This window comes from Chiloscyllium punctatum, chromosome 40 (genome assembly GCF_047496795.1).
Source record: "Chiloscyllium punctatum isolate Juve2018m chromosome 40, sChiPun1.3, whole genome shotgun sequence".
Taxonomy (NCBI): Eukaryota; Metazoa; Chordata; class Chondrichthyes; order Orectolobiformes; family Hemiscylliidae; genus Chiloscyllium; species Chiloscyllium punctatum.
The window spans coordinates 39,576,360-39,600,443 of record NC_092778.1 but is presented as its reverse complement, the minus strand read 5'-3'; the positions used below and the strand labels follow the sequence as shown (position 1 = coordinate 39,600,443).

Here is a 24,084-nt window from a genome sequence, read left to right as displayed (position 1 = left end):
GGCTGGCCACAGACAGTGTACTGTGGACAAGTAAATAAAGGGTCATTTGGTGACAGGATGTCAGTCTCTGCAGTTATTTCATATATATTCCAGAATTTTCCATTTTTGCTTTACATTTTCAGTATCCACTATATTTTGCTTTGGTACTGTCCCAACCTGTCTCCTCAAGCTCTTTTAAATTTTAATTTCAAATAGATGAAACTTTATCACCTGCACCACAGACTCAGAGAATAACATTTTGCCATTCACTCTATCAAAATGCTTCATAATGTTTTTACCTAAATTAAATTTTCTCTCAGGCTTCTCTGTTCCAACAAGAAATTGAACTGATATATTCTTCACAACAAAGGAAACCATTCCAAAGTTCGATAAGGAGAATAATCAAGGAAATGGATTCAGAGCCTAAGATGGGGTTTTAGGACAGGTAACCAAAACTTGTTCAAAGAGAACAGGGACGATCTTAACATTTAAGATCTTAAATCAGGAGAATAGTTCTGTTTAATTAAGGGGACAGAGGTATCATCTACAGTTCCCCATAGTTTTAGTAATAATTTCTCAGTAGCTAATGTAGCTTGTTGTAATGTACAGATTGTGCATTTTCAAATTAATCTCTCTCCGTTTTCACCACCTACCTGTTAGCAGATTGTGATTTAATTTTCCCCTTTCATTAAACAGTTGGATAGTATTACTCCCACTTCGTCTGTTGACTACAACACTACAACAAAGTTAAACCAGGAGCATGGTTAATTTCACACACTCATTGACATGGAGTGTATGATTTGCAACATAGATACTGTTACAAACATACAAGGAGAGATAGAGTCAAAGAGGGTAAAGTGATTGTTCACTGTTTTAAATTTTGAAACAGGAGTCAATTTAGGGTTAGTGCTGCTGCAAATCACAGAATCAACCCCCTCTAAGTTCAAGCTACTCAAGTAAAGCCTCCAGACTAAGAAACAGCCACCAATCTGTATCTGTATTCACTGCTAGTAAAACTGAGTGAAGCAGAAATTACATTTGAGGAAAAGGTCCTCAGAAGATTTTTAAAAAGATTTTTAAAGAGAAGAACTGTCTACAGCTCCTCCACTGCAGATTAGCTAATCAACAATCCTCACAAAGGAAGTCAGAGCGCTAATTCAAGGTTTGGAATTTGGACTCCTTTCTGAAAACAAGGACATTATTAAACAGTATGCAAGTTATTGCTATTTAAGATTAACAATGTCCCTATTTTTAAGGTAACCAGTAATTAAGTGAAAAGTTAACATATCTTCTAGGATGCGTGGAACTGCAATTCTGTTGCAGTGGGAGACAGTTGTCTTTGTAGTAGGTTATAGCACAATAGTTAGCATTTCCAAAACATCAGAAAGTACATGGAATGCTGAAAGGTTAGTACTCAGTCTTGTCACATTATTATAGTAGCCATCTTTGTTGAACTGTTTAATGTGCTTTTAAAACTGTCACAATGTACACATATATATTAAAGTTAGTTTTCACTCAAGTTGTCATGTTACTATACAATAAACTACACCTTGTTAAGATGAGCTCTTTTTGTTAAAATTCATTCTAAACTAATAAAATCTTAGATCCAGTCAAGCAGAGAGAATTGGCGGCAACATCCATCTCCCCACAGATATCACATGAACACGTGAGGAGCACAATCTGCCATCTTCACAAGTAGGGGAATGACTTAGCTCACCTGTGCACAATGCAGTGTCCTTTTTCACTCACTACCTATACAGATATGCACCAGGCACTGACAATGGGAGAGCAAATGGAAGACCCAAATTTGTGACTTAAAAGAACCATATTGTTGCTTTTCGATTGTGTATTCAGTCTTAAAAGAAATAAATAAGGTAGATAGCCCCCACTGGCAGTCTCCAAGAACATTATCAATTGATTTCCTGAAAACATGCTGTAATACAATTAGAGTATTAAAAACAATTATGCCTTTAATAAATGGCTGTATTCTTAATACGCTGTGGCAAAATAAAATACATTTTTGTGAGAAATAAATTGTTGCTAGAAATAACATTTTAAATTAACTGTACAGTTTCAGGTTAATTAATCACATGACATTTTGATGCAAAAGCCTTGATTCACGTCAGCTATTAAACATAATGACTGTGGAAAATTGTCCCCAATTCCAAAGTTCTCCCAAGCAAATAACATTATAAAACATCAATAAGCTCACCTGTAACTCATTCAGCTTCTTCATTAACTCCTGTAAATAATCAGACACACACATAAAAATCATAGAACTGAGAAAACATCAGTACAGAAAATAACAAAAATGTGAAACAACATAGAACAGTCCTTCCTTGCCTGCACACACACTATGCTTTCTAGGCACTGGTCTCTTCCATATCACCCTGCTTCACACAAGTTATCTCCTGAACAGTTACTTAAAAGACTTCTCATGCAAAGTCATGTCTCATGCAAAGTCTCTGCTTTGAGCAACCCGAGGAATTGCAACTTTTCTTTTTATCACCTCCCATGTTGTACAACAATTGGCCTTGAACTTTACTCCAGGTGGGAAAACAGTGTAGCAGGTGAAGTGTGCCTTCAGGAGAGACAGTAGGCAGGTCTGATATATTTTGCACCCATATGGATGCCTTAATTGCTCAGTTCATGACCAAAGCAGCTGGGAAGCTGAGAGGCAATGATATGGCTGTTAAAACCAAAGGGAACAGTGATCAGCACCAAAGAAAGTATATGGTTTGGAGAAGGGACATGAAAATGTCCCAGGCTGAGAAGGAATCCAGAGCAGGGGAGGCTTAAAGCTTCCTTGTCGATCTCAAAGAAGTACTCCTACTCCTGGTCTAAAAGGAAATTAAAATTATGATAAACAACGTGAATTAATTAGCTGTTCTCTTCCTGACTCCAATTCCTTGCAGGACTGCCTGGCAGGGAGAACACCAACGTTCCCTTGCTCAGGTCTCAGGTTACCATTCTAAGTTGAATCTCAACTCTTTTCCAGTCTGAGATTTGCCAACAACACAGAGTAAGAGTAAACCTGACATCTTGCCTATAACTGTGCAGGTCACTGCTATTACATACTGAGCTTCGAGGTCATTTGCTTCATAACGACAAACACAGGATCAGCAGATGAACCCAGTTTTTCTGACTCTCAGAATTTAATACTATATCATCATTCTCATCATTTGCCCACTGGGTCCATCAGGAAAGCTAACATTTGGCTGTATGACTGTACTCTTTGTGCAGCAGATTACTAGTCAGACACACAAAATGTTATGGCCAATCAGCTTAATGTCTTTGGAAACATTTTTTAAAAACAATGTATAAATTTCTCTTAAATTTTAAGAATTTGTATTGGAGGCATTGGCTCTTCCACCCCACCCATCTGCACCAACGCCTCCCTTGTTTCCCAAGCCTGCCCCAGGTGGGAAAAATTTGGGAAGGCCTGTCTCTGCCAGGCCAGCAAGTTGTGCTCAGATTTAACAATGGGTAGGGTTGTTAACTGGCTGAGCATGCGTCTTTTGTCCCAGGTGGGTGGATATTCCACCTCCACAAGCCCTGAGCTACCGGTCAATTAAATAGAAGGGGCAGATAACCATGAAGACAGGGCGGTTTTGCTGGAACTGGAAATGCAGGCACCAGCAAGGGTCTGGGGGGCCACTACTGGGATCCTAATGAGGGACAAAATGGGATGGCAACTGCTGGCTGGAGAGAGTTGAAGGGGTAGTGTCCTCTGTTGCATACAAGGTGTAAAACCCTGGAACAGTGGTTGGGGGGGGGTGTGAGGTTTCAACTGGGCATTAGCTGGTTAGTTAAGGGCCTTAATTGGCTCAAACATGGGCAGGTATGTGACAACTTACTCGCTTGCTGGTAAAATTCCAGAGGAAGTAGTGGTGAACTGGCACATACCCCTCACATGCCACTCTATTTCATTGATCCCTGGCACCTGCCCCTCAAAATCCAGCCACCTCTTCTGGGATGGGTGCATAAAATTCCAGCCTGTTTGTCTTCTTTTAAAGCAATTATTGAGGAATTGCCCAGGAGAGGCGTAGATCAGGACTTCAAGAGAGGTTCCAAGCTGAAAATTTGAGATGGTGAACTCTGAGGTAGCAATGTACAACTGTGGAGATCTGACCAAGTTATTATGGCTATTCTCCCATTCTGAAAGCCCTCACTGAGGAGCTGCAACATCTTTCAAGCCTCGAAATGGGACCATAGAGGGAACTAGTTTGGGAGAACCCAGCTGAAATTTATTCAGAAATCCATTTCCCGAGAATTGAAAACATATGTAAATTTTTAAAAATGGCTTGTGTGCAAAATGTGGATTGCTTGCACAAGCAGTTTTTTTGCAAATAGCCCCCCTCTGTCAAAGTTTATTTCCAGCTACCAGCCTTTCCTGGAAGATATGCACACATCAAACAGCAGCAAGCCACATTGCTTAGGTGCAATGAGTGGCTGCAGGTCCAACAGTACTTGCTACATTTGCTGTTGGGGTGCTAACTACCATTTCACTACAAGCAATGTTCCTTCTTAGTTGAATCCTGATACCACCAAAGGAGTGCTTGGTAGTACAGTATTGCCACTGATACTAATGCAGCTTTTTAAATCTTCCAATGCATATATGATGCTTCAGGATTTTCTTTGTGCCATTTTGCCAGAATGCCTGGGCTCCACACAAATGAGTCCACAGTCCAACCAATACTCGAAGAGCATGGGGGAGAAGATGTCTTCTTATTTGACTATGTTTTAGAATAACAATTTATTTCAAAATCAACACAAGTTAGTTACCAAGAGCTTATAGGAACAATTAATTTAATTTGAATATCTACTGGCTTGCCTCAAGGCAAGAAAGGCTGTCAATTGCTAAACCCACCCTTGTCCCAGTCAAATTAGTATAAGGATTTGAGCAATCTACGAGCTCAGATTGTCTGTTTCATTAATATTTTAAATCCAGAGACTGTAGTCATGAGGCATCCTATAATGTTTTATATTGTAAGTAGCAACTGAATTTAAGTTGAAGAATTGCTATAACTGATATTCTATATGTGAGATTCATTCATTCACGAGTGCTGGCTAAAGGCAGGTCTTTGGCTCACTTCCTGCTGAGGTTTCAGCCTGAAGTGCTTCCATGGCAGTGTTATTTTTTGTCAATGGTGGGTGCCATTGCTTTCCATGCTCAGGGACAGGCCAAACAGGCAGATCCTAAGTCTACCTCAGCCAGATCAGGAACTGAACCCACGCCGTGGGCATTATTGTGAATCACGTGCTAGCTAAGCCAACCAGACCTCCACATGTTATTTCATATTTATTATTGCATCATATTCTTTTGGAAGACTGGAAGATTGATAGGAAGGATTGTAGAGCTTAGTTCATAGAGCTGAGAGATCTCATTCATTCAGCTCCGAGCCATGTGATTCTCCATTTAGAGGTTAGTTATTTTAAAGAAACTCCTGGTCGTTATTGGCATAATCTTTACTTATGGGAAAGACAGTGATGCATAGCACAGAGAATTTCTAGAACAGATACAAAAGTTTTAATAGCACATAACAAATTTAAATGTTATTAAAACTTAAAAGCACACTGCGAGGAAATCAGATATGTGAAAAAACACTGTGCCATTGTTGTTAAAGGTAGTGGTACTGTCAATGATCAGGGATTCATTTTCTGCCACCAACTGATTCATTTTCTGCCACCAAATGGCTAAATGAATAGGCTGGCAGCCTTTCAAACCAAGTCAGCCAAACTCAGTCACACTGTAAGACAGCTTTGAATAATGATGACATCTACAGTGTGTCAGCTGGGCTCAGTTGGTAATACCCTTGCCTCTGGGTCAGACGTTTTAGTTTTCAAGGTCCACACAGTGTTCAGTCAACAATGCAGCCCTGTATTAGCTGTTTGATCAGGGTGGTCTTGAAGGATCCGGTGGCACTAACAAAAGATGAACAGGGCATTCTTCCCGCAACCAAGCTGTACTGACTATTCTTGTTTGTGGGCATTCGCTGTCAGGTCTGCTACAATATTTCAGAAAAGTAGTCTACCATGTGGGACACTTCCATATATTTCAACAATGTCACAAGATGCTGTACCAATGCAGCTGGCCTTCCTGACATTTTCTCCTAATATAAGTGAAGGTTAATTAGATCCATAAATGGGAACAAACACTTTGCACATGAGTACTGGTTCTGTTGTTCTCAGAATCAAAATTCATTCCATAAATAGGTGACTTACCAGCTGCCCTATGATCCAATGAACGTATTCAGTGAATTGTTGCACTATGTTGACTAGAAAGTTCCCAGGTTCAGTCCTGGACTTTGCAAAGTTGTCTGATCTCACTTGAAATAATGCTAAGTGACTTGGTTAAGTATGGAAAAGAAAACAAGTGGAAACAAGTGGAATTTGAAGTCTCCTTAAAGAGAATCTTGTGTGGATAGCTGGTAGAAATCAAATGTATCTGTGATGTTCCTGTGATCAAATAGCATGATGATACTTAAAGATCACACATGAAATATAATCTATATATGTTGTGAAGCTCTGCCATGTCAAAGTTAATTCACTAACATATTTTCACCAGATGTATGGATCCTGCAATATATGAAAAACATACAATCCCACTACAGCAAGAGAGTCAACGACCTTGAGGGATAAAAAATACTTTAAAAATACAAACAACCAAATGGAGTCAGCAAATTGACATGAAAGTAGCATAAATCAGTGATCTCATTATCACTCTATTAATCAGTGTGCTCCAAGTATCTTTACACATTCAAATGTGGATTCAAATTAACCTTACAGCAATAGTTCAGAGTTTCAAGTTTAACTAAATGACAGTTTTAAAAGCTGACTTTCACCATCACTTATTACCAAGAATCAACTGAAGTTCTGGAATTTTAATTCCATATTGAACAGATAATACGAAGCATGATATTGTGACACTAATGCATCAATTTTTGAAAAGTTATTTGCTATAATTTCAGAATATGTCTAATTGACATACCCGAGATTTCGGTCCTGGTACTTCCGTTTTCATCAATGGTCCCTCAAACTCGACATCCACGTCTGTCTTGTTCGCAGGCTGACTAACATATCGAGATCCTTTACAAAATTAAATATAATAGTCTCTTAACTCAATTGTAATATTTTGATAATACCTACTGGAACACTTGCATTGAGGTTTAGAAAACATAACTAACAATAATATATATAAAAAGGCACACGAGAGCAGACAACGCTTGGGTTTTGGTCATTTCCATGTTATATTTTGTGATTTTGAATGCAACCACCAATGCATGCATACTTTTTGTGGGATGAAGGATAGAATGTAATTTAAAAGCTCTTTCTGCCGTGGCAAATAATGGTGAAAAGCTAACTTAACTGCGCTGGTGGCAGTTGCATTAGAAAATGTGCTTCTGACTCCTCCTTAAGTTCAGAAACCCCAAAAAAGTAGAAGTTTCAACAGGCACCTGCTGATCAACTACTCCTGCCAACACAAACATAAATGTAAAAGATTTAATAATCAGAGACAGTGTCAATTGTATTGTTTAGTGACTAGCATCCACCATATAATCAGATGAATTGCAATTCACAAACTGGAAGATTTAATTTTTATTAGAGTGTGGTAACAATCTGGAACTCAGGGGCAATGAGAAGTGGAGACGATCAATGATTTCAAAAGGAAATTGGGTGGGCACTTGAGATAAATAAAATTGCAGGAGTACGAGGATAGAGTGCAGAAATGTTCTCGATGCACTCTATAGGACTAGATGGTAAAACAGCTATGTATGTAGCTGATGGATGGGAGGCTATGGCATGGATTGGGGTGGAAGTAGAATAGGGAGCTGTTATTTTCTATTTAATCTGAGGGCTTCCCACAGGTCAGACATCTTAGGATCAATTCTGTTAGGCAAATGGAAACACTACAGATTATACTTCAGTCAAATTCCAAACCAACAGTGAAATCTTTTCATAGAATCCCTACAGTGTGGAAACAGCCCTTTGGCCCAACAAGTCCACACTGACCTTCCGAAGAGTAATCCACCCACACCCATTCTCCTTATCTTGTTGGAACATAATGGAGAAAAACAAATTATTGCCTTTCCTGGAGGGATAAATGGAAACTCTTAGTGGGCAAATGCATGTTCTGGTACACTGCTAATGGAATCCAGTATTTTCCCAGTTCAGTTGTAACTGGGCTTACCCCAATTTGGACTCGTAATTGCCATCTACTGAGCATTGCGAGACGCTACATGTCTGTGATACGTGGGGAAGTACTTTGAAAATAATCCAAATTTCCTGGTTTCCTCAGAGCTAATTTTGTGATGTTTTACCGTGATTAATTGTTTCTCGTCAATTTTGTGTTAATCCTCTCTCAATAACTATAAACTGATGGCATCTAATATTAGACAAATCACATCACTGTCATTTCTTTATTATAAACATATCATTAAATAGTATCTGATGAATACTGAAATTATTTTTTAACACTTTCTGGAGCCTTTCTTATCCACATAATGTACTTTAGAAATTCTATACTTTATTATTTGTTTGTAAATTAAATAACCACAATACATTAAACCATCCTTATCTCCAGTGGCAGAGCTGCCTAAGGTATTGGATGACCGAATACTAATAAACCTTTTTATTCCTCAAGAATAGCTAATTGGGTGAGGTACCAAAAAGCTACTAGCAAGTCTGGAATCTGAAAAGGAGAGGGCAGAAAATATGTGCAAAGAGTTAAAGAGGAAATATCAATTATTTTTTGAGTTTAGAAAATCAGCTATTTTTAAAATAATTTGTAACAAATACTTCTTCTTACATGGTTATTGCAGTCTATTTTCTTGTAAAGCACATTACTAAGCTATACTGTAATGTGACTTATCCAGCAATCTTTTCTGGGTTACTTCAATAAACAGGTGGGACAATTGAAATTGCATTACTCATAAATTAATTCACTCCTAGAACCTGTGCTGTTGCAATCACCCAAGCAATCTTGCACTTCATCTGGAGATCTAAGATGGGTCGTGTCCGCAGTGACACCATGTACAAAACTCTGGATATGTGGGGTGGGGGTGGGGGCAGGGCTGTACCCAGTGCTGCCCTTATCCTGGTGGCCACCTTTGTGCGTGGCTGCATCAGGCTGTGTGTAAAACCTCAGTATGCAACCACTTAGTATCATTTTGTACTGAGGTTCTACTTGTTCCTGATGTTGCAAAGGATGGGTCTCGCCTCGTTGTCGTGGAACACTCCCAGTAGTTGGACTATTCTATATCACCTGTCCTTCGTGGAGAAATTTGCAAAGAAAAATATCTTTTTTCACATGTCTATCAGAAATAGGTCAACAAGTAGCATCCTCAAGACCCTGCGGGAAAAGGAGCGGGTGGATCTTGACGAGTTGTTCCATGATCAGCCTGTCAAAGTCATTTTGCAGAATGCCTCATCATCCAGAACCTTTCACAAAGTACCATGTCATCACTTGGCTCGTGAAAAGCATTACCTGTGACGTCCTTCATGTACACCTGGTCAGTCTATACCACTACACGTTGCCCTTGAAGCAACTGCAGGGATGTAGAGACTATCATTTACCACCTTCTGGAATGTGCTTTTGCAAGAGAAGTCTGGAGAAAGACGCAGTGGATTTTGTTGAGGTTCATCCTGAGCAGCTCTATGAAGCAGGACTCTATGCTCTATGATCTGTTCCAAGGGATACACCGAGACAAATATCAACTGCACTTGAAGACCATCAACTCAGTGAAAGACACTCTTTGGTCTGCCTAAAACTTGTTGGTCTTCCAGATCAAGGAGTTGACCCCAACAGAGTGTTGCAAACTAGCTCATTCCATGGTCTAGGACTAAGTTCTGTGAGACACACTAAAGCTTGGGGCAACTGCCACCAAGGTGCAGTGGGAAAAGACCACCATCTAAGGTCTTTCTGCTGAAGGTAAATGGGGGTCCATTCAGTTATCGGACTCCGGTGGCACAAATATATGTAAATATAGTCTCATAAAACTATGGAATGCCTTTGCTGGATAAAGTGAAACTCTACTTTTTGGTTGTTTCTTCGTATGCTACTGTACAGAACTGAATTGCTTCGGTGACTATATATGTATATAAAGATATTGAAGAGGGAGATGGCACGGGACAGGGTGACACTAGGCACACGGCCACACAAGATGTGCGCTGAGCCATCAGTTGGTCAACTTGACACACTTGATGGCCGCCAGATCACAATATGGAGAGAAACAGCAGAGAAGATACAGTCACTGCCTGTGGCCAGCACAATGCACTCACAACCCAGTTAATTACTTTCAGGCAGGTGGTGGAGAGAATACACATGAGCCAATACCTTTGATAGAAATAATTACAGCTTGATACAGACTCAATACAAAATGCTAATAGCAAGGGTTGCAGTAATCGTCCTTCTCTAGAAGAGGAATTAGCACCCATTACTACAGCAAAGGATTTCCGTACAGACATTGAAACTGACAATGTCTACACTGAAACTGACAATGACCAGGTGGAAATTAACAAAGGCTGTATTGGAACTGACAAATACTGTATCAAAACTATCAAAGATTCTGCAATGACTGCCATAAACAAAACATGTTATGAAGACAATAATCTCATCACTGACCTATTGTATCACAAGAGGTATAAAAGTTTCTTGACATGTGCTCCGGGTCGAGAGAAGACTTGCAGCTGACCACTGAGCTGTTGGTGTCTTTCTCTCCCCGGAGCTCCGGTATTTCCTTGTGCAGTAAACTTTGTCATTTGACTCAGAGACTGGTGTTTTTCCCCACAACAATATTTTTAGGAATAAAGTATATTTTTAAAGTTAAAAAATACCTGCTCAATAAAGTAATAAGAATGTCTTAGCTGAATTATAAGAATCATGGGATGCTGGAGTGGCTGAGTGTTATGATGAGTGCAAAACATTGGAGTGTTTGAACTCGTATTTAATCCCCTTCCATTTTACATTCTTTTTATCTCCCAGCTTAATCTGAGTCACAGTTCAATGCCACAAGAGATTTAAGCCCCTGCTTAAGAGGTAATAAAAAATATTCAATAAATAACTTCACTTGATTTCTAAAAGCAGGTAGATTGTGTTTCTATTGCTCTCACATTACCACAATTTCTCAGAGTGAAATAAAATGCTCTATTTAGCAGTGATCCAGAGACAAACACCATACACACAGAAAGCTCTTGTAGTATAACCAATAACAACAACATACTAGCCAGGTTATATGACTAATACATATTGGAAATATATAACCATACACATACATACATTCAAGAACTTTACTGTACAAAAATACATCAATAACATTGGTTTCTTCATAGAATGTACATCATAAATAAGTTTTGTGATAATACTTTAACAGAAATCAATGTAAATATACTTTTCTTGAAATTACTTGGCACTTATAGTAACAACATGAGAATACAGTTAAACTCTTACACTACAGCCATTTCTGCGAAGTGACTCCTTTCATATCAAATTAAGTTTCTCAGAAAACAGAAAACCCCAAGACATTACGTGGCTGCTATCCAAGAAGGCCAAATCTGCTGAGCACAATCTTGTGACTGAAGAAACCAAATCCTTGCCCATTAATTTAGGATGTATGCAAATATATTTAAATAAAATAAAGCTATTAAAATAATGCCTAAATTTCATTCTCGATACCCTTTCTTTGTGATCAGTTAAAAATTTTTCAACTATCCAGCAAACCAATGCAATACAGTCTTGCAGAAGAGTTACGCAGTAAACATTGTCAGAAACCTGAGTCTTAACTCATGTGCGTTTATAATTAGCATCTACGTGCTTCAACCATCCTGGGATTGTACAGTTAGAAGAGATAAGGAAAAATATGTAGCATTGGTTAGGTGGAACAATGTATATGTTTTGTGCATGACCTGACCAAATAAATAAACAAATAAAAGTTTCCTTATTTCCCAATCTCCCCACCTTATCCCAGTTCCAACCTTCCAGTTTAGCACCGCCCTCATGATCTGCCCCAGCTGTCCATCGTCGTTCCCACTTATCCGCTCCACCCTCCCTTCCAACCTATCACCATTACCTCCACCTCCATCCACCTATTGCACTCTCTACTACCTACCCCCCCAGTCCCACTCCCCTTCCATTCATCTCTCCACCTTCCAAGGCTCTCAACCTCATTCCTGAAGAAGGGCTTATGCCTGAAACGTCGATTCCCCTGCTCCTTGGATGCTGTCTGACCTGCTGCGCTTTTCCAGCAACACATTTTTCAACACGATAATGTGTTGAAGAAGCAGGCAACAGGCAGTGTTCCGGCGACCTTAAGTGCTAGGTCAAAGAACAATATTTTATGCTTGGGGACCCTGCAGCCTTTAGGACTCAACATCGAGTTCAATAACTTTTGAGCCTGACTCCACATCCTTCTATGATTTTTATTCCATCCCACACCTTGTCTGGCTACACCATGGATTGTTTTTAGCACAATTACCCATTCTCACCTATTGCTAGAACCATTATCACATTAGGAGAAAGTGAGGACTGCAGACGCTGGAGATCAGAGTCAAAAAATATGGTGCTGGAAAAGCACAGCCAGTCAGGCAGCGTCCGAGGAGCTGGAGAGTCGACGTTTCGGGCATAAACTCTTCATCACGAATGTTTCCTGTGATCTACAGCCCTGATCCCTTCTGTTTCATGGGCTGTAGGGTCCCCAAGCATCAAGTGTTGTTCTTTGAGCTTGTACTGAGGGTTGCTGGAACACTGCCTGTTGCCTGCCACCAACACACTATCGTGTTCCCAGGCCTGCTGCTGTGTTCCTACTTGAGTGCAGTCAAGAACATTCCTGATGAAGAGCTTATGCTCGAAACATGATTCTACTGCTTCTCGGATGCTGCCTGACCGGCTGTGTTTTTCCAGTGCCACAGTTTTTGACCATTATCACATTATATGGGCTACATTCAGGCAGGCAGAACTGAGTACTGCAGATGCTGGAAATCAGAGTCTAGATTAGAGTGGTGCTGGAAAAGCACAGCAGGTCAGGCAGCATCCGAGGAGCAGGAAAATTGACGTTTCGGGCAAAAGCCTTTCAAAGGAATGAAGTTAAAAATCACACAACACCAGGTTATAGTCCAACAGCTTTAACTGGAAGCACACTAGCTTTCGGAGCGACGTTTCTTCATCAGGTAATAGTGGAGGGCTCGATCGTAACACAGAATTTATAGCAAAAATTTACAGTGTGATGTAACTGAAATTATACATTGAAAAATTGATTGTCTGTTAAGCCTTTCATCTGTTAGAATACAGTGATAGTTTCACTTCTTTCATGTGTAAATCACAAAACCTTTTTTTAAAAGTTGCATTCCCGGATTAGCTGTTAACAATGGTATTTAGAATCAATCTAAACATCATGGCATAGACAGAGAACACAGGGGGCCAACACCTTCAACATATTGTCTAGCTATCACCATTGTTAACAGCTAACCCGAGAATGCAACTTTTAAAAAAAGGTTTTGTGATTTACACATGAAAGAAGTGAAACTATCCACTGTATTCTAACAGATGAAAGGCTTAACAGACAATCAATTTTTCAATATATAATTTCAGTTACATCACACTGCAAATTTTTGCTAAAAATTCTGTGTTACGATCGAGCCCTCCACTATCACCTGATGAAGGAGCGTCGCTCCAAAAGCTAGTGTGCTTCCAATTAAACCTGTTGGACTATAACCTGGTGTTGTGTGATTTTTAACTTTTTACACCCTAGTCAAACACCGGCATCTCCAAATCAAAGGAATGAAGACAGGGAGCCAATGGGGTGGAGGGGGGTGCTGATGAGAAGGTAGCCAAGAGTATAATAGGTGAATGGAGGTGGGGATGAAGGTGATAGGTCAGAGAGGAGGGTGGAGCAGATAGGTGGGAAGGAAGATTGGCAGGTAGTACAGGTCATGAGGATGGTGCTGAGCTGGAAGGTTGGAACCGGGGTAAGGGGGGGGGCAGAAATCCACATTGATGCCCTGGGGTTAAAGTGTTCCGAGATGCAAGATGAGGCATTCTTCCTCCAGGTGTCGAGTGGTGAGGGAGTGGCGGTGGAGGAGGCCCAGGACCTGCATGTCCTCGGCAGAGTGGGAGGAGGAGTTGAAATGTTTGGCCACGGGGCGGTGGGGTTGATTGGTGCGGATGTCCTGGAGATGTTCCCTAAAGCGGTCTGCGAGAAGGCATCCAGTCTCCCCAGTGTAGAGGAGACCGCATCGGGAGCAATGGATACAATAAATGACATTGGTGGATGTGCAAGTGAAACTTTGCTGGATGTGGAAGGCTCCTTTGGGGTCTTGGACGGAGGTGAGGGAGGAGGTGTGGGTGCAGGTTTTGCAATTCCCTGCAGTGGCAGGGGAAGATGCCAGGATGGGAGGGTAGGTTGTTGGGGGCATGGACCTGACCAGGTAGTCACGGAAGGAACGGTCTTTGCGGAAAGCAGAAAGGGGTGGGGAGGGAAATATATCCCTGGCGGTGGGGTCCGTTTGTAGGTGGCGGAAATGTCAGCGGATTATGCGGTTTATGTGAAGGTTTGTAGGGTGGAAGGTGAGGACTGGGGGGGGGGGGTTCTGTCCCCCCTGGTCCTCACCTTCCAACCTATCAACCTTCACATAAACCACAAGGACAGAACCCTTTTAGTGGATGCTGTGTATCTGACTTTTAAAAGGCTTTTGATGAGGTTCCACACAAGAGATTAGGAAGCAAAATCAAAGCTCATGGTATCAAAGATAATGTATTGACATAGGTAGAGGACTGGTTGGCAGACAGGAAGCAAGAGAGTTTGAATTAATGGGTCCTTTTCAGAGTGATGGGCAGTGACGAGTGGGGTACCGCAGGGTTCAGTACTGAGACCCCAGCTGTTCACAACATACATTAATCATTTGGACAAACAAATTGAATGCAATATCTCTATATTTGTAGATGACACTATGCTGGGTGGCAGTGTGTGCTGTGAGGAGGATGCTAAGAGGCTGCAAGGTGACTTAGACAGGCTGACTGCATGGGCAAGTACTTGGCAAATGCAATATGATGTGCATAAATGTGGAGTTATCCACTTTGGTCACAAAAACAGGAAAGCAGATTTCTATCTGAATGGTGGCAGGAAAAGACGTAGTGCAATGAGACCTGGGTGTCATGGTGCAACAGCCACTGAAGATCAGCATGCAGGTGCAGCAGGAGGTGAGAAAAGCTGGCCTTCATACTGAGAGGATTTGAGTATAGGAGTAAGGATATCTTGTTGCAGTTGTACAGGGCGTTGGTGCGGCCACACCTTGAATACTGTGTGCAGTTTTGGTTTCCTGGTCTGAGGAACAACATTCTTGCTATTGAGGGAGACCAGCGAAGGTTCACCAGACTGATTTCAGGATGGCAGGGCTGACATACAAAGAAAGACTGGATCGGCTGGACTTGTACTTGCTAGAATTTAGAAGATTGAGGTAGGATCTCATAGAAACATATAAAATCCTCATGGGGCTGGACAGGCCAGATATAGGCAGGAAGAATGCGCCTGCATTATTTTTGTACAAGAAAGTACAAATTCTCATATCTAAACAAAAAAAAATTACGGATGCTGGAAATGTGAAGCAAAAACAGAAATTGCTGACAGTCTGAAGAACTATCATTAGATCGAAACCTTGACTTGACTTTTTCTCTCCACAGATGTTACCAGACCTGCTGAGTTACTCCAGCAATTTGTTTTTGTTACACCCTAAAATCTCATTCCATGCTTGAGATCAATGTTTTGAAGGTCTCTTTTATCATAGCTGGTTGAACATTTAACCACCAGCTACATATTGCAATATTAAGATAATTTCTAATACTGTCGTATACACCGCATACAAGTTTTGAGTCATAGAGATGTACAGCATGGAAACAGACCCTTCGGTCCAGCTCATCCATGCCGACCAGATATCCCAACCCAATCTCATCCCACCTACCAGCACCCAGCCCATATCCCTCCAAACCCTTCATATTCATATATCCATCCAGATGCCTTTTAAATGTTGCAATTGCACGAGCCTCCACCACTTCCTCTGGCAGCTCATTCCATACATGTACCACCCTCATTGTGAAAACAGTGGCCTCTTAGATCTCTTTTATATCTTTCCCCTCTCACCCTAAACCTATGCCCTCTAGTTCTGGACTCCCTGACCCCAAGGAAAAGACTTTGCCTGTTTATCCTATCCATGCCCCTCATAATTTTGTAAACCTCTAAGGTCATTCCTCAGCCTCCGATGCTCCAGGGAAAACAGCCCCAGCCTGTTCAGCCTCTCCCTATAGCTCAAATCCTCCAACCCTGGCATCATCCTTGTAAATATTTTCTGAACCCTTTCAAGTTTCACAACATCTTTCCGATAGGAAGGAGACCGGAATTGCACGCAATATTCCAACAGTGGTATAACTAATGTCCTGTACAGCTGCACATGACCTCCCAACTCCTGTACTCAGTATTCTGACGAATTCAAGGTTTGGATTTTAAACACATATAACACTACAACTGCATGAACAATTTCCATTTTCTGACTTAACCCTTTTCTCTGTAAGGCTATTATTTGTGTTTGTCCTGTTGATGAAAGTTAAGTGATCAAATAATTTAAATCATCTCTTCAATATTGTTTTTCTTCATTGCTTAGACGATGTACATGCTAGAAATAATGGGTTTGTAAATTTGGAAACCATCGCCAAATTTTATTGCATCTTCAGCAAGAAATAGCATGAGTAGAAAGTAGGTATGAATCAGGAGTGCTGCAATCTTTCTTCTGCTCTAATGCAACTGCAATGCCAAATTTATAGTGCAACTAGGTAGAAAAGAATGAGGTATTCTACCACCTAAGGGGTAGATAGGGCATAAAATTTACAGTTGACTGTGTCACAAAGTGAAAAAAGATCAAGTTATTATTACAAAATATTATAGAGCAAAAGGAGACCATTCGGCCTGTCATGTTTGCAGCAGTTCACTGAATGGCACTAAATCAATTGCACATTCTCCCCATAGCTCTGCATATATCTCCTTGCAGGTAACTATCTAATTCCTTTCTGAATGCCTTGACTAAAGTACCTCCACCAAAACCTCAGCAGTGCATTCCAGACCCTCATGACTAGTTGCATGAAAAGGGTTTTCTAATGTTTGGTTTGCTTCTTTTACCAATTATCTTAATCTAAACTCTTGCTCCTGATCCTTTACCAGCAGGAACATTTTCTCTTTATTGTTCTGTTTTTGATTTTGACTGACTCTATCAAATATCCCCTCAGCATTTTTTTCTTCATTGTCCTAACCTCTCCAATCAATCTTCTTGACTGAAGTTTCTCATCTCTCAAAGCATTCTTGTGTCTTTTCTGAATTTTCGCTATTCCCTTCACATCTTCCCTAAAGTGCAGTGCCCATAAATTGGATATAATGCTGTAGCTGAGGCCGAAACAGTGCTTTATATAAGTTTTATACAAGTTCAACACAATCTCCTTGCTCTTGTATGATATGTCATGATGAACAAAGCTTAGGTTACTGTATGCTTTATCAAATTCTGTCTCAATCTGTTTTTTTGTATTCAGTTAAAGATATTCAGGTCCCTCCACACCTACAACCATTTTCAAGTTGACTCTGTGTTCGTTTTACTAAGATTTGTCTGCATTGAACTTCATCTGCCCACACCACCAACATTTATATGCCTTTTTGAAGTCCTCACTGTCTTCTTCACAATTCACAATGCTTCTGGGCTCAATGTCATGAGCAAACATTGAAATTGTTCCCTATACATAAGATATAGATCATTTACATATATTGGGATGGAGAACCCCTCCATCCTTAAAATATGCAATAAATCTCAGCCAATTCCATAGCCATGTTGCTGCTATCCCTTCACTCTATGAGCTATAACTTTGTCCACAAGTCTATTATGTGGCATTCTTTCAATCTCCTTTGAAAGTCTGTGTTCACTGCATTAACTACATTGTTCAGACAATTTTCTTTGCTCCCTCTTCAAACAAACACCAGCAGATTAGTCAATGTGATTTCCCCTTAATATATCAATACTGGCTTTCTATAATCAACCCATGTTGGTTCAGGGGAGCAATAGTTTTGAAATGAATTGTTGGTTCTCCAAGTTTCCGCATCAAATAAAACTGACTAGCCTAAATTTGCCGGACTATCTTGTCAGACAAGTAAAACCTATATTCCCAGAAGAGCAAATATGCATGAGGTTCAAGTAGAGGGCACATGTAGATACAGTAACCAGACTGAAGAAGAACACTATTTGAACTTTCAATTTTCAAAAGCACTTGGTAAATGGTCGCACAAAAATTGCAGCAGTGAGATCTCTATGTTACAGTGTCAACAAGGAAAGCGAATATTTTTGCCCTGAGATAGCAGTGGCTGCTTAAATATGTGTTCTGTATTACAGTAATAAATGAAATACTGTTATATTTTGGTTGCTAAACTATATCTAAATATCAGTTTAGTTTTGAAATCCCAGTTTACCCATGGCGAATGCCACATAAGGTCTATCAATTATTATAACTTTTAAAAGTTTTAAATCTTTATTGTCACTCAGCTTTGAGCTGTCATGTATTTTGATAAAACTCTGGTATAAAACAGATCTTCTTATTCAGCAATTCTGTTAAATATGCTGTTCAGGTAAATTATCATCACCAATAAAAATTGATTCAGTGCTGCTGCATCTGTTTTAAAAGCAAGATTGCATGACTATGCAAAGTAAAACTGACAGTCGGTGGGAACACAAGGATATATAGTCTGAAAAATTAGCCTACAGAAACAAACATCGCAATTTAAATTTACAAACTACAAATGGACAAAGCACTAAACTTTTTAACAAGTAATAAAACAGCTTTAACCTTAAATCCAGAAGTGATGGTGAAGGTGATTATTTGTAAGAAACAGTTGTTCCTGTTAAGTACAGGAAAATTGTCAGTGCTTTCTACCCTGATTCCATCAGAGAGGTAAATTTGAAACTTCATATCTTTTAATAAAATCTTTAACTTTTGTGGCAACTCCAGGAGTTAGTGAGATTTGAGAATCAGCCACTTTCCCAAATGGATCATAGAAACAGGGAGTGATGCCTACCCAGAATAAACAATGACAAAGTTACAAAGACACTTTCTTTAGTGTGCTTGGAAAAATAAATTTATTTTAGAACATAGAACATTATAGCGCAGTACAGGCCCTTCAGCCTCAACGTTGCGCCGATCTGTGAAACCAATCAGAAGCCCATCGAACCGACACTATTTCATTATCATTCATATATTTATCCAATGGCCATTTAAATGCCCTTCAAGTTGATGAGTCTATGACTTTTGCAGGCAGGGCGTTTCATGCCCTTACTACTCTCTGAGTAAAGAACCTACCTCTGATATCTATCCGATATCTATTACCCGTTAATTTGAACCTATGTCCCCATGTGCTAGCCACCACTAGCTGAGGAAAAAGGCTCTCACAGTCCACCCTCTCTAATCCCTTGATCATCTTGTATGTCTCTATTAAGTCACTCCTCAACCTTCTCCTCTCTTACAAAAACAGCCTCAACTCCCTCACCGTACCCTTATAAGACCTTTCCTCCATACCAGGCAACATCCTGGTAAATCTCCTCTGCACCCTTTCCAATGCTTCCACATTCTTCCTATAGCGTGACAACCAGAACTGTACGCAATACTCCAAGTGCAGCCACACCATTTTGTTCATTATAGGGGTTTGTTCTCACAGTTAGCTAATAATTTTCTGGAAGTTCATTGAGTTTGTGAAGAAAAAGGTGTTCAGATAGAAAACATTAGTTCATTAGACAAAGAATATATACAACTTTGGTATGTTGGCTCAGTGGATAGCACTGCTGCCTCACAGCACCAGGGACCAAGGTTCAATTCCAACGGGTGATGGTGTTTGCACATTTCCCCAGGTCTGTGTGGGTTTCCTCCAGGTACTCCAGTTTGCTCCCACAGGTTAGGTGGGCTGGCCATGCTAATTGCCCATCATATCCAGAGACATGCAGATTAAGTGGATTAGCCCATGGGAATTGGAGGATTATGGGTAAAGAGTAGGAGGGTCGGTGCAGACTCGATATATTGGAAGGATTCTGTGATTCCAACCATGACAGTTAAGGATGGTTCACTGATACCAAAGGGGACACAGGCTTTTGATATGGAGTGTTTTGGTCTTATTAAAATAGTGGATGCATATCCTGCTCTCTCTTTTCCATGGGCCATCCTTGTGCCTGGTGAAGACTGCTCTCTGCAGTCCACTTGAGAACTGATGTTTACAAGTTTTGTTTGATGAGACTGGCCTCTGAGAGCACTTTCTCTGCCCTGGCATTTATTGTTATATCATATTTCTCAGGGCAGGTATTTTCTCTGTGTCAATCAATTGTTTGAACCCTTTCGGCTGTAGGCCATGGGACAGCCACTCATGCTGTTGGATGATCGTTGTTCCCTTGTACACCTTGATCTGAGGGTTAGTTTAGCATTCTTTCTAAGAACAAAACATTCTTCTTTTCAATAACAATATGTTTATATTAGGGTGTGTTTGGTGCAGGGGGAATCATGAACTCCATGTTTCTTGTAATCTTCCCTTTGATTTTCCATGCTCAATTTTTGGGAAGTTCATTACTGCTGTAATAGCTGTTAAATGAATTCTCAGGAAAATTCAGTTTTTAAGGGACCCCAATATTCAACAGTTTCAATATTGTTGAAGTAGCTGGAGGAACTTCTTTAGTAGAAAGTTAATTACAATTTCACTGCAGACATTGGAGCTTTCTTTAGCAAGGCTTCCTGTGAAACTTGAAGGGGTTCAGAAAAGATTTACAAAAATGTTGCCAGGGTTGGAGCCATAGAGAGATTTTCTCTGGAGCATTGGAGGCTGAGGGGTGACCTTATAAAGGTTTACGGATAAGGTAAATATACAAGGTCTTTTCCCTGGCATGGGGAAACTAGAGAGCTTAGGTTTAAAGTGAGACAGGAAAGGTTTGCAAGGAACCTAAGGGGCAGCTTTTACATGCAGAAGATGGTGCGTGTATGGCATGAGCCACCAGAGGAAGTGGTGGAGCCTGGGATGATTACAACATTTAAAAGGCATTTGGATGGGTATATGACTAGGAAGGGTTTACAGGGATATGGGCTAAATGTTAGCATTTGGGACCAGATTTATATAGGATATCTGGTCAGCATGGATGTGTTGGACCGAAGGGTCTATTTCCATTATGTCTATCTCTGAGTCTATGTGAATTAACACCTTGGAATTTACTTAGCATGGTTACTGTGGTAAGAACATTCCAGATCATTTCATAGGAATGTCATAAAATTAGTTCCAAGATCAAAACTTATAATGAGATATTAGAAGTTGTCCAAAATCTTGGTCAGATAGTCAGATTTCATGGAGCATCTTAAAGGAGCAGAAACAGGAAGAGTGTTTTAAGGAAGGGAGTTCCAGAGATTCGAGCTGATGCAGCAGAAGGTAAAGTCCAAAATGGTAGTGTGATCAAAAAAGGTACATGTAAGAGCTAATAATTAACAAAGCTCAGTGATCCCAGAAAGTGTGGAGCTAGAAAACGTAGAAGATTTAGGGAGGCAAGAGGTCATTGATGGCTTTGAACACAGGATGAGAATTTTAAAATCAAATTTTACAAACTGGGAAACATATGGATCCAGTCCCAAGCAGAAGTTCTTGAAGGATCATTTAATATGTTTGATAGATGGACTCACTTGTAACATTTAAGCAGTATGTTCATGTCAACTTGGAGTGCCACAGGTTCCAGCCTTATATGCCAAAGGCTGGAAATTAGGATTACTGTCATCAGATCTTGGTTGACTGACATAGAAATGATGGGCCAATTGGCCTCTTTCTGTGCTGTACGTATCTTTGAGGATTTAAGACTGAGTAGAGTAAACATCATTGTGTTGACTGGTACTTTACAATGTTTTAAATACTGGAAGCAAAGGGAAATTTTGATATGTTATAGAGGGAATATTTCATAAAATGGGCCCATCCAACAATAGCATGCAAATGATCCTTGAAGATGCTATTCTTCAGACTGATTCCATCTCCTCTCTATCAGCAAGACTGCCTAATTCCATCTACATAATTTTTCTTGTCTGAAACCCGCTGGAGATCATCTGATGAACCCTTCTTCACACCTCTGTTGCTTCAGACTCGTTATGCCAATGAGCATTGAAGCCAGTCACAAACCTTCCACCGTCTGTAAGTGTGAACTCATTCAAAGTGGAACTGCCCAGCTCCAAACTCATGCCAAGTTTTGTTAACTTGTTGTTCCTGTGACCAATGAGCTGCAGTGAATCCTAATTTTGCAAGAATTTGATTTTAAAATTCTCATCATGTATTCAAAGCTACCGATGAGCTCCTGCCTTCCTAAACTTTCCACTCAGGCGCAAACCCTCCAGGATCACTGAGTTTCTTTCATTTTTGTCTCTCTCATACATTTGTATTTTCATCACTCTGCTATTGGCGGCTGTGGCTTCTGCTGCATGAGCAAAAAATCTCTGCAACTCCCTTCTTTACGCTTACAGCAATGGAAGATGCGCCAAGGATTCTCAGTTTCAAAGGGCTTAGTTGGTGGGCAGTTTTTATATAAATATATTGCAGTAATAACTGAACAAGATTAACAAACAACAAATCAAAATGGGAACAGCTAAGTTTCATTGCACTACGAAAAGGTTAAGTCAATATGGATGATTTGAACCGTACTGCACAGGTGGACAGGAAGTTAAAGCAGCAAGTGTGACTTTTGCACTGACATCAAACACAGATCATTCAGCAACAGGGCTGAATTTTATGGCACCTGCCCTGGACAGGTGGGAGGACCTGTACTGTGTCTACTAGCTACTACCTGCCCAGCAGTGGGGTAAGGTTTTGGAAGACCATCTGACCATGCGCTAATTGAGCCTCTTAAGTGATGAATTAATGGGCACTTGGGGGATCATCTCTGTTGTTGGGATTTACTCACTGGGAGAGGCCTATGCCACATGTCCAGTCCTGCAGCTTTCACTGGGTGGTCTAATGGCAGGGAATGGGGGAACGCTTCCACAACTTTGACACTGAACCAACTAGTGTGCTGCTCTCAGACTTCATCGACACCCTTCCCAGTTCCTCATTCCTCTCAGGGTGAAAGGGAAGGCTGGTAGGTATAGGGAATGCTGGATGACTAAAGAAATTGAAGGTTTGGTTAAGAAAAAGAAGGAAGCATATGTCAGGTATAGACAGGATAGATCGAGTGAATCCTTAGAAGAGTATAAAGGAAGTAGGAGTATACTTAAGAGGGAAATCAGGAGGGCAAAAAGGGGACATGAGATAGCTTTGGCAAATAGAATTAAGGAGAATCCAAAGGGTTTTTACAAATATATTAAGGACAAAAGGGTAACCAGGGAGTGAATAGGACCCCTCAAAGATCAGCAAGGCGGCCTTTGCGTGGAGCCACAGAAAGTGGAGGAAATACTAAATGAATATTTTGCATCAGTTTTTACTGTGGAAAAGGATATGGAAGATATAGACTGTAGGGAAATAGATGGTGACATCTTGCAAAATGTCCAGATTACAAAGGAGGAAGTGCTGGGTGTCTTGAAATGGTTAAAGGTAGATAAATCCCCAGGACTTGATCAGGTGTACCCGAGAACTCTGTGGGAAGCTAGAGAAGTGATTGCTGGGCCTCTTGCTGAGATATTTGTCTCATCAATAGTCACAGGGGAGGTGCTGGAAGACTGGAGGTTGGCAAATGTGGTGCCACTGTTTAAGAAGGGCGGTAAAGACAAGCCAGGGAACTATAGACCGGTGAGCCTGATCTCAGTAGTGGGCAAGATGTTGGAAGGAATCCTGAGGGACAGGATGTACATGCATTTGGAAAGGCAAGGACTGATTAGGGATAGTCAACATGGCTTTGTGCATGGGAAATCATGTCTCACAAACTTGATTGAGTTTTTTGAAGAAGTAACAAAAAGGATTGATGAGGGCAGAGCAGTAGATGTGATCTATATGGACTTCAGTAAGGTGTTCGACAAGGTTCCCCATGGGAGACTGATTAGCAAGGTGAGATCTCATGAAATACAGGGAGAACTAGCCATTTGGATACAGAATTGGCTCA

At 40.5% G+C, this 24,084-nt stretch overlaps 1 protein-coding gene across 2 annotated transcripts in view; it reads right to left on the bottom strand.

Moving 5' to 3' along the window:
• The window catches only part of abat (4-aminobutyrate aminotransferase), a 174,267-nt gene that overhangs the window by 100,414 nt on the left and 49,769 nt on the right, over nucleotides 1-24,084 (bottom strand). For both annotated transcript variants that reach the window (XM_072559591.1, XM_072559592.1), the window contains exons 3-4: nucleotides 6,971-7,068; nucleotides 2,192-2,221 (exon numbers count right to left, since the gene is read on the bottom strand). In XM_072559591.1, the coding sequence (XP_072415692.1) occupies nucleotides 2,192-2,221; nucleotides 6,971-7,068 (128 nt within the window). The remainder of the gene's footprint in view (nucleotides 1-2,191; nucleotides 2,222-6,970; nucleotides 7,069-24,084) is intronic.